Genomic DNA, 19119 nt, shown 5'->3' with positions numbered 1-19119 from the left:
AAACACTGCTTTGTAACAAACAATTGTTGAGGTATTTTTGAATTTTAAATTTGATGTGCATATGGATTTATGTGCAAACAGCTTTACTAAACCTTGAGTTTTTTTGTAGTAAATCTATTTTTTTTCTTTACATGTTAAAACAGTTGGCATTTGAAATTCATGTGCATGTGAATTCATGAGAACTGTTTAAAATGGTTTACCTTGAGGTAGTTTGGAGAAAAGACTTAAAACCTCAGGCATCCCATATATATGAAACAAATAACTTTGAATGCAGTTTATAATTTGTACTTGTATGATCTCTTGACATTTTAAGTGAGGTAAAGTGTATTTACAAAGTGTAATGTGCTGAAATATTTTAATGGAACAAAAAATAAAGCTAATACAATATTGACCTGTTTTTTATGTGGTTAATTATCTTAAAAAAGAAATATAAATTAAATTTGAAAATATAACCTATTTACTAAATCAAATTTAAAGTTAAATATTTTATTCATCTCAAAACATTAAACAGGGTTCAATTTTTTAGTAGATTTAAAATGTAATTAATATGAAGTGTTAAATTGATAGTTTATTTGTGCCGTCATTTCAGGATGATTAGTTTTTTTGTTTTTTTTTTTAAAGCTAAATGTTAATTTGGGTTGAGGTTCATTTAACTCATTACAATTGTTACAACAAACTATGAAATTATGCTTATTGCACAATTTAAAATTATTTTTTCATAATTTAAAATTATTATTTAATTATTATTATTATTATTGAAAGGTATTTAGCTTTAACATATTACTTGGAATGTTGTGATAAATCCTCATTTTATTGAATATATAATAAATAATATATAAAGTGTAAACAACATTTTAATAACAAGAAATGGTTGTACTGTTTTTTTCCACGAGATGGCAGTATAATAAATTGTGATAATGATCCCATGATCATTAAGATCAGAAAATAAAAAGCAAGATCCATTTTAATTAGTTATTTCAATAAATGCCCCAGAGCAAACGAATTCAGTATGATTTTGAAGATTATGCTATCCATTTTAGTACAGGGCTGAGGTTTAACTTTAATTTAAATCTCATTTTAAGTCAACGTTTGATTTGTATGTTGATATGCTAATTTGTGCAAACGGCGAACGTTATCGCAAACATTTACTTATAAACCACAGCAAGTATCTGTCCCAAATATTGACAAAATGTAAGAGTAAAAGGATAAATATTTCCGAACAGGCAATTAAAAGACTTCCGACTGATTATTACACACCCAAAATGGCCGTCCATCGCGTCCGTCCGTGTGCAGGAATGTAGTGGGCGGGGTTTTTGGTGCTAGTGGCAAAGTTTGGGAATGATAGAAAGGCTGTTGAAGAGAATTGCGGACGGGATCTGGAATGCCACTGCTTGGGGGATTACAGTAACATTTAAACGTTGTTTTCTGTAAACACCAAACTCTAGCGCTCGAATTCAGCGGGGTGTAATTAAAGGTACGCAATCCCGAGACATGTCGGAGGACCTGAGCTCCCAACCCTGGTCCATCAACAAGGATGACTACGAGCTGCAGGAGGTGATCGGTGAGTGTGTTTCCTACAGCCGGTGAAGACCTGCCACTGGTGCATCTGGAAATGACTTCTTTTTACTGCAGTCTGTTAGTGGGAAATGAGTTGTAAGGGTTGTTCAGGGTATGTTGGCGGTCTTGTAAGTAACGTTAACGTTAAAGAACTGTCTAACCCGGGATTCGGTGTTTAATCAAATTAGCATATTTTATAAGCGCACGAGAATGAGTTGTAACGCCGAGAATACCTGAAACCTTAAGGTTAAGGCTAAACAAGTGTCTGTTAAAAATCCTCCACTTCAGTTGTCAAGCCTGTCACGTATGCCAATTTCATCTCTCTCTCTCTCTCTCTCTCTCTCTCTCTCTCTCTCTCTCTCTCTCACATACACACTCTCTATGAACACATTTAACCATTTCGACACCTTACAGAAATCAAGACATATAAAGAAGTTTGAAGTTTCACGTGGGTGAATAACGTTAGTAAATAATACTGTTTGAATGGTAGTATTTTCTGGCAAAGTCACCATATCATTCTGTACACGACAACGCCTCTTTTACTGATAAGCCCAAACACGTGCAACGCTCTTTCTGTAATGACACCCTTTTCATTTGTTTATTAGTTCCTTTAACATTTTGCAATGTGATCTATCTATCTATCTATCTATCTATCTATCTATCTATCTATCTATCTATCTATCTATCTATCTATCTATGTAAACAAACACACACACACACACACACACACACACACACACACACACACACACACACACACACACACACACACACACACACACACACACACACACACACGTTGTTTGACAGCATTGTGCAATGTATTTAGTATTTTGAGGCTGGTTATAAAAACTGCACACTATCTAATGCTAAGCGATAGTTTACACTTGACTGTTGAAACATTTTTTGAGTGAGGATAGTCTGCTTAATTTAGACCCAAGTTATGTGTCAGTCTATTGAGAACCCAATATTTTAATTAGCTAAAGAACAAACCACTGTTGTCCAATAACTTGTCTAGTTATCCTAACTTCCCTACTTAATATTATTTTTTTCAGTTAAGCCTGTTGCTTGTAATTGTGAATCTATTTATCTATTTACTGTACAATATGTATGTGTGTAGTGAATATGTTGTTTTCATTATTATATATAATTTTATTTAAATATTTTAAAATGGTAAATCATTTATATAAGGGCAAAATGGATGATTCAGTCATCAAAACATGATTTAAACACCCACAGAAATGAAACAAAAAATCATTCAGTTTAAAGAAAGTTTTTTTACTATTAATATGACTTATAATTGCCGATTTAAATTGCCCTTGATAACAATATCGTGCATAAGTTTTCATAATATATTGTATTTCTGACCACATGTTTATTTTTTAAGGCAACCCACTATTAACATTATAAAAACCTTTTCGTGTATTTACCTCCAAATTAATTAAAATTTAAGTGAGACCCAAATATGGAAATAAATTGTATTATTATTAATTATTGATGTATGATCATCATATAAATGTACATAATTTATATACTATTACATAAAATGGCACCAAAATATGTGTTGTTGTATCATATTATTATTTATTTTTATTCTTGCTCTACAAACCCAGTTTAAATGGTTGGTCTGAGGAAACAAAGGTTTATAGATGAATGTCTTGAACAAGATATTTAACACTAGATTTCTCCAGAGGGACTTTTTCCTCTAATAATAGACTCCGCATATGTGGCTTAGCAGTTTTCACCTCCCCTTTTCATGCGGCTATAAAGACACTGTTATGTGCTGTAATTCTTTTTGATGATCTATGACTCTGACCCACCAGTGAGTTTTACAACCAGTCACAGTAACTGCGAAACAGAGCGTCTCCAAATCTGCTTTCTAGGCATGATCAGCTCCTATATGCGACTCTCTCTTTTTTTTTTTTTTTTTTTTTTTTCTTCTTCTCTGAGAGCTTTATTCTCTGGATTGTTTTGGTTACTGGTTGATTTAATCTGGTTACATTGCAGGGTTTTAGCTTGAGATTAGCTGTGTGTGCAGTCACACGAGCGCTGCAAGAGTCATCCGATACCTGACATATTTCTTTCCAGGGCCTCCCTTTGGACCCCAAAGGGAAGCTTTCTACACAGCCTTTTAAATGCTCCATGTTTTGACAAGGTTTTACTAGTTTTCAAAGCTGTAAAGCTCTTGCCGGGGTTACTCATAATGCAGGTTCAACTTTTACTGCTTTTTTTTAGTGTTAAATTAGGGTGTTAAAAAGTCTTCATCCGCTAGAGAAGTTTTATGTGTTCAAAATAAAAAAATAGTGGAATACAATGATAAGAATTCATTGCTGTGCAACAACAATTTAGTAAAATATCAATCTCTGTTAAAATATCCATTTAAACATTTAATTGTGCTGAAAAAAAAACTATTTTAATTTCATACACTTAAATACACTTTCATACACATTAAACAATTTTGTAAAACAGATTGAATGACACTAAATGGTATTGTATAGAAATAAATGTATCTGCTAAACTCGTATATTTCTTAAAATGTAAAAATAATTTTTTAAATGACATTAAATAATTAAATGATATAATATTTATTATGGTGTTTGAACATTGGCCTAGCTTTTATGTAGTCACTTAACTGTGCGTGCGTGCGTGCGTGTGTGAGAGAGAGAGTGTGTATGATTGTGTGTGAGTGAGAGAGATAGAGAGAGACTGGTCAAACCTGTATCTGCTGTTGTCTCTTTTTCTTCTACTATGTCTCTTCATTTGACTCATCAGCTCTAAAAGTTCCCCACACCTTGAACATTTCAGCGCACAGAAGATAAATATCTCACTTTTCATGCTTTGCATAGTTGAATTCACAAGACTTCCTCTGATATCTCAGCTTTAGTTCAAATAAGCCTCAGTCTGGACTTGTCTTTTATTAAATTCTCTTTCTTTTTAAAGCTTTTATCATGGTGCACCGATATAGACCTAAACGTTTCTGGTTTGTTTTAGCAAGCTCTAGTTTCCCAAAAAGATTTGGTTATTATCCCCAAATTCCTGGAAACACTTTCTCCATTTCCCCCAGTGAGGATTTGTTGTGCCCTCTAGCAGTTCACCTTCAGAATTGCTTCTTTGTTGAAACCTGGCATGTGATGTGACTTGCCAAAACAGGAGTTCATGCTAGAGGCGAGTCAATTGTAGAGTTCAGGTTTAAGGCTGAACACCTCAAAGTTTGTCATTTAATTTTGAAATTCTTCTAATTTTCTTTTCCCATTGAAAGCTTAACTTTACTGGGTTTGTCCTGTTAAAAGGGGTAGTTCACCCAAAAATTAAAATTTTACGTACTTTAAAATTCAGTACTTTTGCTCACCCTCAGGTGGTCCAAGGTATTTAGATTGAGGGTTAAACACACACACACACACACACACACACACACACACGCACACACACGCACACACACACACACACACACACACACACACACACACACACACACACACACAAAAACCTATTGCTACTGACATTTTAAGCAGTTAAATCTTCTGTTTATTCAGCAACGCTACAGGGATTTCCTGGCTTTTTTCTTTGAGTTGTATTTAGAGATTTTCACCCTCTGGCCTTTAGGGGAGATTTACTGCTGATCACACAACTGCGTTTCCCTGGCAAGTCACGCATGACAACCACAGCTTTTCTTAATCGCGTTTGAGATTAATCACCCAGTCCTAATTCACCGTCTCGTCAAAAGGTTCAAGACAGTCTGGAGCAGATCATATTGGATACTGACATATACATGAGCGCAAACGCACACTTCAGCTGCTAGGAAGGCTAAAGCTCCATTCACACCATCAGTGACATACATTGACAAAGTGGGACAAACCCATTAATTTCAATGAACTGCTGGTGACAAAAGCGATAGTGATGGTTGGCAACAGGATGTAGTTGTGGCAAGTGACCAGAGACGCATTACAGATGTTCAGACTAAATTATGCCTTCACCCGACTCCTCACCCGACCGATCATGCTTGATGAGCTCACTCGTACTATTATATTTAACAACAGGGGGCGACTTGGAGTAACCGAATGGAGAAGAAGATAAATGAATTGAACTTCATAAAAAAACACATAAGTTGTGGATAGTTTTGTAGGACACTCATGAAAATGTTTGCTTTTCATGAAATTAGTAAGAAATTAGTAACTTGGGCTTTGTTTTATTTTTCCAATTTAACTGTGCATGCAATGCAAACAAAAAATATATAAATATATGCATAGTTTTCACTCAAAGCTTCAAAAGAAGCCTAAAGGTCAAATAAGGTAGTTGTATTTGGTTTCAAAAGGTGTTGTCACATGCACATTTCCCCAGCATGGCCAGACTCTGCTCCAAGTCATGCATCATAGGATGCAGAGCCTTGCACAAAGAATGTATGCTCCGTCTGCATAAATGATGCTACGTGCACTCAAAGAGAACATCCATCAACACCATGTCGATGTCTCATTTGACACACACCCAAGCGAACTTGTGGACGTGTCACGTATAAACCGGCCTTTATGCAAATGAAACGTGAATTCTACAAGTGATTACCAATGAGTATGAAGTGGAGAAAAAAAAAATTAAAATTATCAAAAATCAAGCATTTGTTTTTAGTGACAAGAAAACCGAGTTCTTCTATACATAAGTAAGGCAACATCATTCACAAATGTAAGAAGGCAGCCAGTAGTTGGAATGCAACCAAATCATCAGCTACTGGCAGCAATAAAGTTGCTGGCGATGTGAATGGAGCTCAAGGATGTGTATGAATGATAATGTTGCTTTCTTGATTTTAGTATATATTTTTATATCCCAGGATTCATTATTTGGACTTTACCAGTGTTTATCAACAGTACTTACCATTCAATAATCTCTTTTTAATTGGTAATTCAGATTCTGCCAGTTTTAAAACAAAATTTAGCTTGATGTTATGACAGTTTCTCTTAATGTGGCATGATGTGCAACACTGTAGAAGTTTTTATTTGAAAATTTATTATGAAATAAATAATATTAACTGATTAAAGTTTTGTTTTCAGTCTAATTTAAAACTTTAAATTTGTTTGGTTAATTATACCTAGTTTATGCTTCAAGATTTTAAGACCGATTTATAAGTTAACAAGCTTGCCAACAAATTGAGCTTGGATCGTCATTTTAGTGGGAACTACTGAATGACATATCAAAGAGGCACGTTGACGCATCAACAACACCTCGTGGGCCAAAATCTAATATCTAGCATGCTAAATAATCTCGAGCAGGCCAATGAGAGGGCAACTTATGCACTGACTTGCCATTGTGTTCAGGAGCTCAACAGAAACGTCTTCATCCTGCATTTGCAGACCCAAGCATATTAAAAATGCATAGATCAATTTAACTTTCCTGATATATAGGCCATCGATCTGCTGGCAGATCAGCTGATTGACAAAGCTTTCAAACACTCCATTGTGAGATTTAAAACACTGTTTCAGTGATGACATCACATAAGCAGTGATTAGTGTTCTGCTCTTTTTGGTGGCTGTGTCCTGAACATTTTATAGGCTGTGGTTTGGGGGCTGGACAGAGTTTTAAGTTAGAGTTGTCAAATCGTGTACTGTTTGACCCCCTCTTGTGGACCATTCACATAGTGAAACACCACATCAGTTTAAAACACAAAATCAAGTCATGTAGTCTGAAAGGTGCACCGATCTGCTGATGTCTAAATGTATGTACTGGGAACTATAGGCTTTACTTAGTTATTTTTTCCCTGAGTGATTGTTGTAGAAGTACCGTTCTTGGTTCTTTCAAAAAAACCTTGTTATGAATAATTTTAAAAATGTCTTTGCATAAAGAAATTGTTAATAATATGAATAATTTTTTTTCTAAATTACTAAACTACTACACTATATTATATTATACTATACTATATAAATACTATAAGCTAACCTTTATAAAGTAAAATGTTTTCATGGATTTTAAAGGTTCTTCATAAGAACCATCTTGCTTGAATCATAAATTGAGAAATTTAGATTTCGAGGATGGACAACATTGACATGATAAGCATAAAAGGGTCAGTTGCTCTTCTGTCGCATCATTGGGCTCATTTTCTGGTGCAAAGCACTTCTGTGTATCCGAATCCTTATGTAAACTGCCCAGTGGTGTTGAGCCCAGCTGGAAGCTGTAATTGCTGACCAGAGCAGCTTTTATGAAGGCCCTGTATTCTTGTATTCCAAGTATTGCTTCCGTTGGTTTAGAGAAATGCACTGGAAGAAAGAATGACCTTATGTGAAATAAAATAAGCGCTATGTTTTCATCAGCCACCTTGTAATTATCAATGGTGCTCACTAAGCAAAGCATTACCACTGCTTATACTTGCAGTTATTTGAACACACCCATAAGTATTAAAGTTCAGTGAATACATCATCTTACACCATTGTGCTATAGACATGAGTGATACATCAAATTGTTTGCAAGCCAGTAGACCTCTGATTCTTTCCATAAAAGGTCAAATCTTGCCACCAGAATATTATAGATTAACAGATGAGCTTTTTTTCATTTGAGTAATAGCAGTTTACTTAGATGGAAAAAAAAAGTATTTTAAGGATTTTGCTTTACTTGTTAAACTTTTGTACTATATATGAGTATATCTGGCAGTTTCTCTGGAAAAATGCTTGTGTTTGCTCGGAAATGGATTATGTTCATTGGAAGACTTTGTGTTTGTTTGCAAAACCTATTTGTTTGCTTACAAAATTTAGTATTAGCTTGTTTAAGGATTAAGTTTCCTGAGATACTTGGTATTTGCTTGCAAATTTTAGATTTTCTCTAGTAAACGTGTGACATAAAACTTGTTCGTTTGAAAATGTTAGCATGCACTTGCTAAACTTTTGTTTGCTTGCAAGAATTTGTACATTCACTTTAAATTTCCTCATGAAACTTGTTTTCCATTCAGACGAGAAACTTTGCACTCGCACAAATATTGCGAGTGACTTTGCATTCACTCATAAACATTTGCTTTTGTTCACAATGGTATTGTATTCCCTGAGCAACGTTGTGTTCATTTGTAAATGCTCTTTATTGCACTTTTTTTGTGTTACCCCTACCCTACCAAAACCACGGCGTTGAAAGAGGAGAAAAAAAAAAAAATATATACACACACACACACACACACACACACACACACACACACACACACATACATACATACATACATGCATATATGCACATACACACATACATTCACGTGTCATTCCAGAGTTCCTGAGTTAACAGTGAGAAAATAGAGTGTACCATATTTGTTCAGTCCATATATTGTCATTTAACATGAGAGGCTTGGTAACATCCAAAAGAGGGAATATACAAAAGAGGTGCATCTTAATACAAAAAGATAAGAAAAAAATTATGAATAAAATGGGAGAAAAAAAATCAACAAATTAATAAATAATAATTTTAATAAAAAAATAATTTAAAAAAAAGTTGACAGTGAGGAAATACATTGTCATATTTTAGTCAATATGTTCTCATTTGACATGAGGAGTTTAGTAACATCCAAAGAGTATAATAGAAATAACGTAGAGAAAATAAAATAAAAATAAATAAATTTCCTAAAGACCCGGTAGTTCTTCAAAGTATTTGATAAAGGGGGACCATTTGTCTAGGAACTTGCGTTTGAAAATATAATATTAATGTTTTTTATTATCAGTAGAAATTAAATGCTGCTTCTCATTTTATTATGCAACAATTGGATGGAAAAAAGAAAATTTAAAAGGATTTAATCTTTCCACTTTTTTATTCATTCTACAGTTAGACAGACGAGTTTATTTTTGCAGTGTTATGAAATGTGTGTAGTTATTAACCACTTTAGCTGTCAGCATCTATAGTTTCACCTCCCATTATATATATCGGGAATAGCGAGCAGCATTGAAGTAGAAGGCTCATGTTTTTTCCATTAAACCATTACTTTTTTGAATGGACTTCATCAACTTTCCCTTTTGTCTTCTCGCCAAGAATGAGCTTGTCTGATTTGCTTCAACTCTTTTACTATTGATTTCAGACAAAGTGTTTTTTTTTTTAGCTGAATCTGATTGTATTAAACTGTATCACCCTGGAGGATTTCCCAGGTCCTTCTGTTACTCCACTCTCCAATGGAAAGTGCATATGTGTGAGTTTGGAGCTCACCCATTGTATTAGTGTCTTCCCAGGGGAAGTCCTGCTTTTGCACTGATCCTGATGGTTCTTTCCACTCCACAAAGCACAGAGGCTCATCAGATAGAGTCAGACTTGTGGAAAAGGAAACTGCACAGTTTCTTTTAGGGTCCACAGTCTTGAACTCTTCTTGACTGCAAATATTTGAGGAGTTTATTTATTCATTCATTTTTAGCAATCTTTATTTCAGAGGTTGCCACAGGGGAATGAACCGCAAACTATTTCAGCATACGTTTTACACAGCGGATGCCCTTCCAGCTGCAATCTAGTATTGGGAAACACCCATACACATTTATATTTCACTATACCGCATGTCTTTGGACTGTGGTGGAAACCCACGCAAACACGAGGAGAACATGTCAGGACTCAAACCAGTGACCTTCTTGCTGTGAGGCGACAGTGCTAACTACTGAGCCACCATGCCAGCCCCTATTTGAAGAGTAAGGAGTTAGAAATTCTTAGACAATAATAAGTCAATTGGTGGATTCAAATGTTAATTGTTGGGAGTACTTATAATGAATCATTAGAAGGACTGACTCAAAATAAACATTTGTTCCTGAATCAGAGTGCATTGTTGGTTCTTTGTACTTTTTGGTTCAGTAAAAAACAAGCAGTTCATTTGAGTCATTCAAATGTGAATCAGGCTGGATTTTTCTTTTTATGCACCATTTCCTCATGAGTTGAAAATTATTGATTGGATTCAGTTAAATGAACCAATTGATGAGTCATTTGTACATGAGTCAGACTCTGGTTGTCTGCAGGCTTTTGGTTTAGTATACAGTAGTTCATAAGAAAGACTACTGTATTTTTCTTTGTTTTTATCCTGTTGCACAACTTTTGTTGTGTTTATGATTCATGAAAAAGAACCAGCTTACAATTTGTAATTTGGTCTATTGTTTTGCTTATGTTTCAGATTCACTTAAAATAACCAGTTCAAATGAGTCATGAATCAGATTAAGCAGGTTGTAAAGTGTTTTTAAATCTCCTAAAAGAACCAGTTTGAGTTATTTGGTAGTACATCAGACTATTCTGGTTATGTTGGATGTTTTTGATCCACTAAATCATCCATATCATATGAGCAGTTTTCCTTAATCAGTTTACACTGATTTACACCTTTACAGTATAATTTCCACCTAAAAAATTCAGTTCAGGGGTCTTTTCTATTGTAAACCAAACCAAGCTGTATTTAATTTATCAAAAAGAACTGTTTTGTGTGAGTTATTTATCCATAAATCGGACAATATTGGTCACACTCTAGTCTAGCTAGAAGCTTTTATAGCATGTTATGATCTTCCTGTTATCATAAGAAATTGCAAGGTTTTGCAAAAGTCACGCTTCATCATGTTGCCAGAAGTTAATAATGTCAACTTTTTTTCTTCTTCATCTGTCCAGTTATACTTTCTTAAATCCAATTCGCCCTCAAAGCGAATCTTACGCATTCCAGGGCTTTTCTCTTGTATGAAGTGCCCTAAGTGTGACATCTCTCAATGCGGCCCAGAATAGTGTGAGGAATGCAAGCCCAGGAAATGTAATAAAGGGCTCCTGATGTGAGAGAACAGACAGGGTCAGGGTACTACTAACAGAAACCTAAGCATGAAGGGACTCATTTACACCACTCCAAGGGACCGTAGGGACCTTTTCACATAGTGGTCTATTGAATTGTCCACTGTAATCATATTAAATTCCAAATTTTAATTTTTGATTCATGTAAAGGGTAAAGACTTTATTGTTTATCTATAATTGTTACCTGCAACTTCTTACTACCATTATCCTCCAAGGCTCGGTCCTCGTAGCTCTTCTGTTTTGTATGGACACGACTGTAGACCTGCAAGTGTCTCATTCGGTCACACCATTTTGACAACAACATTTTTTATGTGAGCTAAGAAATGCAATGGCAAAGCCAAAGGTGGAAACATAGAATGACAAGAATAAGTACTTCAGATCCGTCATTACACAACTAATCTACAAGACCATAGTGGACTCGTTTTAATCGTAACCATCCGATGCAATAGCTTGACGAACTGATGAAAGACCTGAAGATCGTCAGTGCTAACCTGCCTTTGTGATTTTATAAAGGCATCATTACAGAGAAGCAAGATTAAAACTAGGTTGGGTATGTTTTATTTTTTCAAAATGTACCATCCAAAAAATAAGTGTTTTCAAAAATTCCAATATATCGGTACTGAAATGTTTAAAACAATACAATCTTGCTTTTGTTTCAATTCTGTCTTTCAATGCTGACGTGTTGTCTCTTTTTGCTAAATCTCTAAAGGGAATAAAGGTAACCCTCAGTAATAATATTAAGATGATTTAATCTTTTGTTTCAAACCTAAAATAGGATAAGATTGCATTAATTTTGTTTTACTAGTAATTTATTACCTTTTGAACGTAAGGACTGCTGATATATTGTTTATATATTTATGTATTTTAATTTGTACACTCTTAATGTTGAATTTATTCCTAGTTGTCACCGAATATCAATATTTTTCAAGGGATTGAATAGAAGTTGGAAATACCATAGCCCATTATTTATAATGATGATTCTGTTGGGTTACCCACTACAACTGTGTGTAATTTCACACTTTGACATTTATATGACAGGCCGTTTTTAAATTGTGACATTTTTAGAAAGGTTTAACAATTTTTTTGTTTCAAAATATAGGTCATTTATTTGGTCATTTTGGTCTATGGTGCAGTGTTTCCCCTAGGATTTTTTACAGCTGTGGTGGAAGGCCTTTTACACATATCTAGCAACTACCTATGGCATTATTTCAATGATTAATGTCATGAGTGCAGTATTATTGCAAGTTAAGATCACATTCATGTAATACGAGCATGCAAATCTCTTTGCTTGCGGACCGTTGTCTTCTGTTTGTACATAAAACTTCTTGCACTCCCTCAGATATACACTGCTGAAGTGCAGATTTTCTGGTGCTCTATCAAATAAATGCTGCTTAACTGTGATTTGGTGTAACAAGTATGTCTCCAACATTTATTAGATTTGCTAGGAATATTTATGAATGTCTCTAATAGACCTACAGATCTGCATTAATGTGTTCTGAAGTGAAGTGAAATGGCTATAAACTCAAGCAAGATATAGTCATTGCATGCAGATCCATAGTCCTTTAGCTATAAAGTATAATTATGCAAATGGTGTGTATCTTAACTAAAAACTATGTAGTGTTTGCAGCCTCACGCATCATGCACCTCAGTCAGAATGTCACCATAAAGGACTTTTAATATCACACAGCTAGGGTTGTAACAATATACCGGTATGACGGTCTACCACGATTTGAACGTGCACGATTATCATACCATGAACAATTGCATATCAACGGTTTTAACCCTTAAAGACCGAGACAGCCGCCCGCGGCTAAAAATAAGTATTGCTCTTAAATGTTTAATAACTTTTGATCCGCTGATCAGATTCATACAATTCAAAGATTGGCATAAAGAAGAGAATCTCAGCTTTCCAGTGCTGTATCACATAACATTCGCAGACTTTCAGAGGCTCTGGAATCAGTGCGATTACGTCATCAAAATTTGACAACGCTGATTTGATAAAGAAACGCTCGTCACTGTGTCTCCGGACAAACCAGACATGATACATTGATGCATTGTCCCTCCTCCATGCCCAGATTGGTTCAAACTCGCTATATCACAACCAATAAGCATAGGTTTTGCTTTTGTTTTTGGACCAACAATGAGCTTTTTGAACAACACGGAATGAGAGATAGGCTGTACATTTATGCGCGGCTAAAAAAAAAAAAAACGTTTTGCATGAAATAATTCTCATACTAAGTACTTTTGCATGCACAGCAGCACAGAAACATGACAAAACAGTGACACAGCAAAGACGAACTGCTGCTCTTGCTGTTTTCAAAAGACGCAAATGAAGGTGCAGCTGTTTGTCTGCATTGCAGACAACCATATCCAAATCCATATCCACAGACAACCATATCCATGCTGGCACATAAAACCTGAGGATGTTCCATATTGAATCTAGTTTCGTTATGTAACTATTTATAGTATAGTAAATATTTATATCTATTTTTTTACTGAGGATTTGCACCATGTTTATTTGGACTTTGACACATTATTTATTATTTTCTTATTTTTTTATTTGTTCATTGTACAAGTGGACACATTCTTTCACCTCAGCGGTCAAGATTAAGTCCTGAAAATCTCAACATGCTTACATTTCTTCATCACAACCTAGACTGAAAAAAACAACGCTTTAAATACATGTTTACAGCCATAAACTTGGTATTGCACTTTTGGTCTCCCATTTATCCTGCTTATAAGGGCGGACAGTTTAAGTTTGTTTTTGTCTAATCTTAAAAGACCTTGCTTGTTTATTCCTTCTAATTTAATTTATTAAAATGGGAAATTTTTCAGTTTATTTTTATAAAAGACTTCTATAGTTCTATTAAAATGGTTCTTTCAAAAGTTTGTTGAAATAAAACCTTTGTTCAGTCAAAAAACGTGTTCTTATTCTTTTCAGGGTCTTTGCTACGAGAATTACTATTTAATACCGTATACCGCGAAACCGTCAAACCGTGGTATTGTTTTAGACGATTATCATACCGTAAAAAATTCATACCGTTACAACCCTACACACAGCACTACTGCGGTTACAGAAAAGTTCTCGCTGTTATAGTCCACATAACCTTTAATACGTTTTGGTATGATTATAACTCACTATAAAAAATAAAAAATTACTAAGGAAGCTGTAATATGACCGTGGCGGGATGACTTTTGCTGTGGAACCCGGCTGTGGATGAATGAATGTAGTGGAAACCATGTGCTGGTGTATTGCATTTGTCTTGAGACGTAAATTTCACAGTTTGTCTATTTATGACTGGCATTTATGATGTAAACACATACTTGTGTCTTCTTCTTCCATGCCAGTGTCACCTTGTTCCACTTCTCAGTTAACAACACCCCCTTTTTCCAATTACCATTGATGTTCACCAAGGCACTCTTATGACTTCTGTTTGGATATTGGTATTGCTGACTTGGAAGTGCCTCATCCATGGTCTTTCCCGTTCATCAACAATGTCTTTTTATGATTCAAACACTTGATTGGTTAATCATGTTATGCGAACATCAAAAAGACTAAATACCTGGAATGTGGCCCCCAAAACAGCAGTGACCAGCGATGACAGCACCCTCTCAGATGCCAAAGTATGCATTGCAGGACATGGGTAGAGAAGTGTCTATTTTATCATCGCCCCAAAGTAGACAAATTCCACACATTTTCCAGTGGCATGAATATGTTGTATGAATTGACACATGGCCAGATTGGAATGGACTGAAGCACATGGTGTATAGGTGCACTTACAGCATGTCCGAATCCACTTTTGCTTGTTTAATGCACAAAAACGCTGGACCTGTTTACTTTAGAATGGGTTTATTTGGTCAGTGGCAGAATCTATTTTGGTTGCATAGAAATAGCAATGCACCAACAATGAGCTTTAACACCTTGTTTTCTGACTAGCATGCACTTGGGTGTACAAAAGAGCGCACATCCATTTTCTATTTACACAGAACCCAAAATATTATAGTTTTGCTGTTTTAAATTTGTTTCTATTTCAATATATTTTTACATGTACTGTAATTTTCAATTTAGATTTAGATAATTTAATTAATTTGTTTGTTTGTTTGTTTGATTAAAGGTTTAAATTTGTTAACAAATTTCTTTTTAGCTTTTCATTCTGTTTTAGTTTCACATTTAGCATAATTAATTCTAGTTTAACAGAGGTAATAAAATCCAGTGTCAACCAGAGCAATGTTTGCACAGCTTAAATTAACTCTTGTGCAAGCTTCTTAGTAGGTAAAATAAAATAATTGTTTGTACTGGCCCTGATCCGAAAACCATACATATACAGCTTTAATGAATAAACAGATTTTAAACAGAAGATCATATATATGAAAATATGAAGTTAGACATGCCTAGTTTACATTTTTTGGCAATTAAAGAAAAGTTGGAACATTTTGTCTGATTTGTTTACCTTTAAAAGCAGCATCTGCTGAAGGTCTATTAAGGTCAGATTTTCTGCCACAAAACGAGTGCTTATTAATAAAATGTTGATTATTTTTTGCTAATTTTTATTATAATTATTATTTCAGTGGCTTTTGATAGCTTCATTTAGTTTTCATTTTTCTTAAAATTTGTGTTTTTTATGTTAATGAAATAGAATTTGGCCAGTACAGGGCTCGAAATTGACATTTTTGCTTGGTAGCACAGGTGCTCCTAACTTTAAAAATTTAGGCACATCAGCCAAAATTTAGTCGCACCCACCAATTATAAGCACCGTTACTACAAGTGTTATACAAACATATTTATTGCATTTGAAATCAACACTAATCAAACTAACAAGCAAAAAAAATTTTTAATAAATATATATATATATATATATATGTATATGTGTGTGTGTGTATATATATATATATATATATATATATATATTTTATGCATATTAACATTTTATGTATATATATATATATATGCAAGTGTAAGGAAAATATGTCTCAAAGAAATCCCATTATCACAAGAAAATAGATTTTATAACATAACTGAGTGAGCAAAAGATACACCGGCCCTGCACACACTGCTTGACATGAATCTGTTAACGGTTTAACTGTGCTGTTCTCATGGGTGGTGTCTGATATTGCACTGATGCTTTTGACATGTACTCTACCTTATTATATCCATATGTCATGTTAATAGACATACCGGTCTTTTTATGAGTAGTGTTATTAGTTTACTCAGTGTAAGCCTGTTTGCGATGGTGTACGTGGTGTTAAATTTGACACATAGCTGCCCCTTGCACGGCGGACAGCATCTGGGGATTACATGAAGGATTAAACAGAAGCTCTCACGCTAGATGTGGCTAACAGTTAGCTGAAAATTCTATCCCACAGACTTTTCATAGCGGACTTGAAGCCAATAAAAGTCTTTTATTCACTCTTGGAAAAGTGTAGAAGGTGGATTAACAGTCAGCACATGATCACTACTAAGATGTGTCATTATTTGTAACTTTAGATGCCATGGTTTCTAAAACAAAATCTGTCAGTGTTATCTTCATTCTCATCTTCAGCGCTTCACAATTTTTCGCGGTAGTAGCTCTCTCTGTCATCCCAAGCAAGAAGGCAGATATACGGCTGATATTAACCAATCATTCATGTTCAGTGCTAGAGCAGTGGTGGGCCAATAAGAAGAGCGCGAAGGCAGGGCAAGCATTACTGACTTGGCTTTGTTTACTGCAGCAAGTTGACATGACAACTGTTTTAAACCATTCCTGAGAGCTGCATTTCGCGTTTCAAGTGCAGACAAAGAGCTTAGAGATGCATTCTGCGTGAATGTCTCCCGAGTCTGCGCATGTGGTGAACATTTTGCAGTAAAAACTGGTCGCACACAACAATTTTAAGCACTCGCAGAAATGCTCCCAAATGTATTTTGAGGTCGCATAGATAAAATAGTTTTAGCCTTAGTGTTAGTCTTATTTACTTAACTTTGCACAGGACATACAAATAATAACTTGTATGAAACTAGCAAAAACGCATTGTCATGATGGGTGTAAACTTACGTCTCAAACTCCCAATAGAGTCTGGCTGCAGATGTGCACTTGCAACTTTAGGCTTGCATTTTCTGACTTGCACTCTCACAAAGAGCTTAGAATGACCAAGAGGCGACACTCAATAGAACGTTCCATTGCAACAGCAGCGCCCAGCATCAGCCCCGGATTCTGGAGTGAAAGCGATCGGCTGTCCATTGGATCTTATTGCTGAAGCGATGGCAAGCAGCTGCTCTGTTTTTTATTTATTTATTTAAAAAGCATGTTAAAACTGAGATACAACCTGAAAGACGACAATACAACACTTATTATGACAATCATCAGCACTTTAATAGTTTATTTTACAGACTTATAATATGCTGCTGTTCTATTGGAGTTTTCATTCCAAAATGGCCGCCGCGTTATTTAGTGGCTGTTTCCCAAGTTGCACTAGAGCAGGGGTGTCAAACTCAATTCCTGGAGGGCCGCAGCCCTGCACAGTTTAGTTCCAACCCTGCTCCAACACACTTACCTGTAGGTTTCAAACAAGCCTGAAGGACTCAATTAGTTTGATCAGGTGTGTTTAATTAGGGTTGGAACTAAACTGTGCAGAGCTGCGGCCCTTTTGGAACTGAGTTTGACACATGTGCACTAGATTGTCGCAAAGAGCTTAGAACGACCAAGGGGCGACACTCTAGGGTAATTTGGGAAACAGCCACTAGAGGGCGTGTCAGCCATTATGGAATGAAAACTCCAATAGAACAATTGGGGCTGTTGCTGGGCGCTGCTGTTGAAATGGAACGTTCTATTGATCGAGTGTTGCCTCTTGGTCATTTTAAGCTCTTTGAGTGTCGCCTCTTGGTGATTCTAAGCTCTTTGACTCTCCGGCAACTGCGCTTCCCCTGCAAGAACGTCATTTACAATCGCCACCTGTGGCCGCTTGCATGAAAGTCCTTCAGTAATTTAACTTAAGGGTGTCCCTGAGGTGGAAAAATCCCTGAGGTATGGGATTTCATTAAGATCATTGCAACTAACCTAACCTGTCACCCTTACCTAAGAGCCTTTTTTTCTAACCGTTTCATTGTAGTTTCTGGCATATGGCAACCAATGACGGCGACGGGCACAGCATTTGCTATACGTAAACAGATCGTAACGAACCGTGAGTCGAGACATTCCCTTATCGAGTCGATCTCAACATTGTTTGCATGACCTATAAAACTGGGCTGGGATCATGTAGAGACTTATGAAGCTGCACTGAAACTGTGATTTCATATATAGATGCACTGCTGCGCAGACGTGTATATATTAGTTTATTTATTAAATTGTTTTATTAAATTATTTATCTACAGTCCTGGGGAGTCCTTTATCTAAAACAATTTTCTTTGGGTCAGTATAACTGCATTTTGAGTGTCATTTGTTTAAGGGAGCTGATTAGGTCCCTTAAATGTTTTAAGAGGAAATGGTTACTAATGACTAAGGAGAATTACTTAATGATCTGTCATGGTATACAACTTAAGTACTTAGATTTATTTGACAATGTCGTCAACACAAATGAACTGGAAACTTACTTTCGATTTATTTGTGTCAATTGCGAGTGCCGTGACAGGTGCAGGTGTCGATTGTAAATGACGTCACTTGCAAAGGAAGTGTGGGTGCCTGAGCGTGCAAGCCTGAGAGTACAAGTCTGAAGGTGCAAGTGCAACTCTGCAGCCAGACCCTTCTCCAAACTTCAATCAAGACCATCATTTCAGCCCTAAAGAAACGCGATATGCTTATTCTAAATGCTCCTTCCCAAATCAATCGTTCTATTCTCTTTAAAGCTGAC

At 35.5% G+C, this 19119-nt stretch overlaps 1 protein-coding gene across 3 annotated transcripts in view; it reads left to right on the top strand.

The window, feature by feature from the left end:
• Positions 1-1327: 1327 nt before the first annotated feature.
• Positions 1328-19119, top strand: part of oxsr1b (oxidative stress responsive kinase 1b) — an 89580-nt gene continuing 71788 nt past the window's right edge. For 2 of the 3 annotated variants that reach the window (XR_012399093.1, XR_012399094.1), the window contains exon 1: positions 1328-1561. Coding sequence is in view for 1 of the 3 variants with exons in the window: in NM_201175.3 (NP_957469.2) it covers positions 1492-1561 (70 nt within the window). In the remaining 2 variants the exon portion in view is untranslated. The remainder of the gene's footprint in view (positions 1562-19119) is intronic. The other variant, NM_201175.3, reaches the window with a different exon arrangement.

Source organism: Danio rerio, chromosome 24, assembly GCF_049306965.1.
Source record: "Danio rerio strain Tuebingen ecotype United States chromosome 24, GRCz12tu, whole genome shotgun sequence".
NCBI classification, from domain to species: domain Eukaryota; kingdom Metazoa; phylum Chordata; class Actinopteri; order Cypriniformes; family Danionidae; genus Danio; species Danio rerio.
Note: the sequence above shows the minus strand (reverse complement) of the source record. Positions and strands in the feature narration are given on the sequence as shown.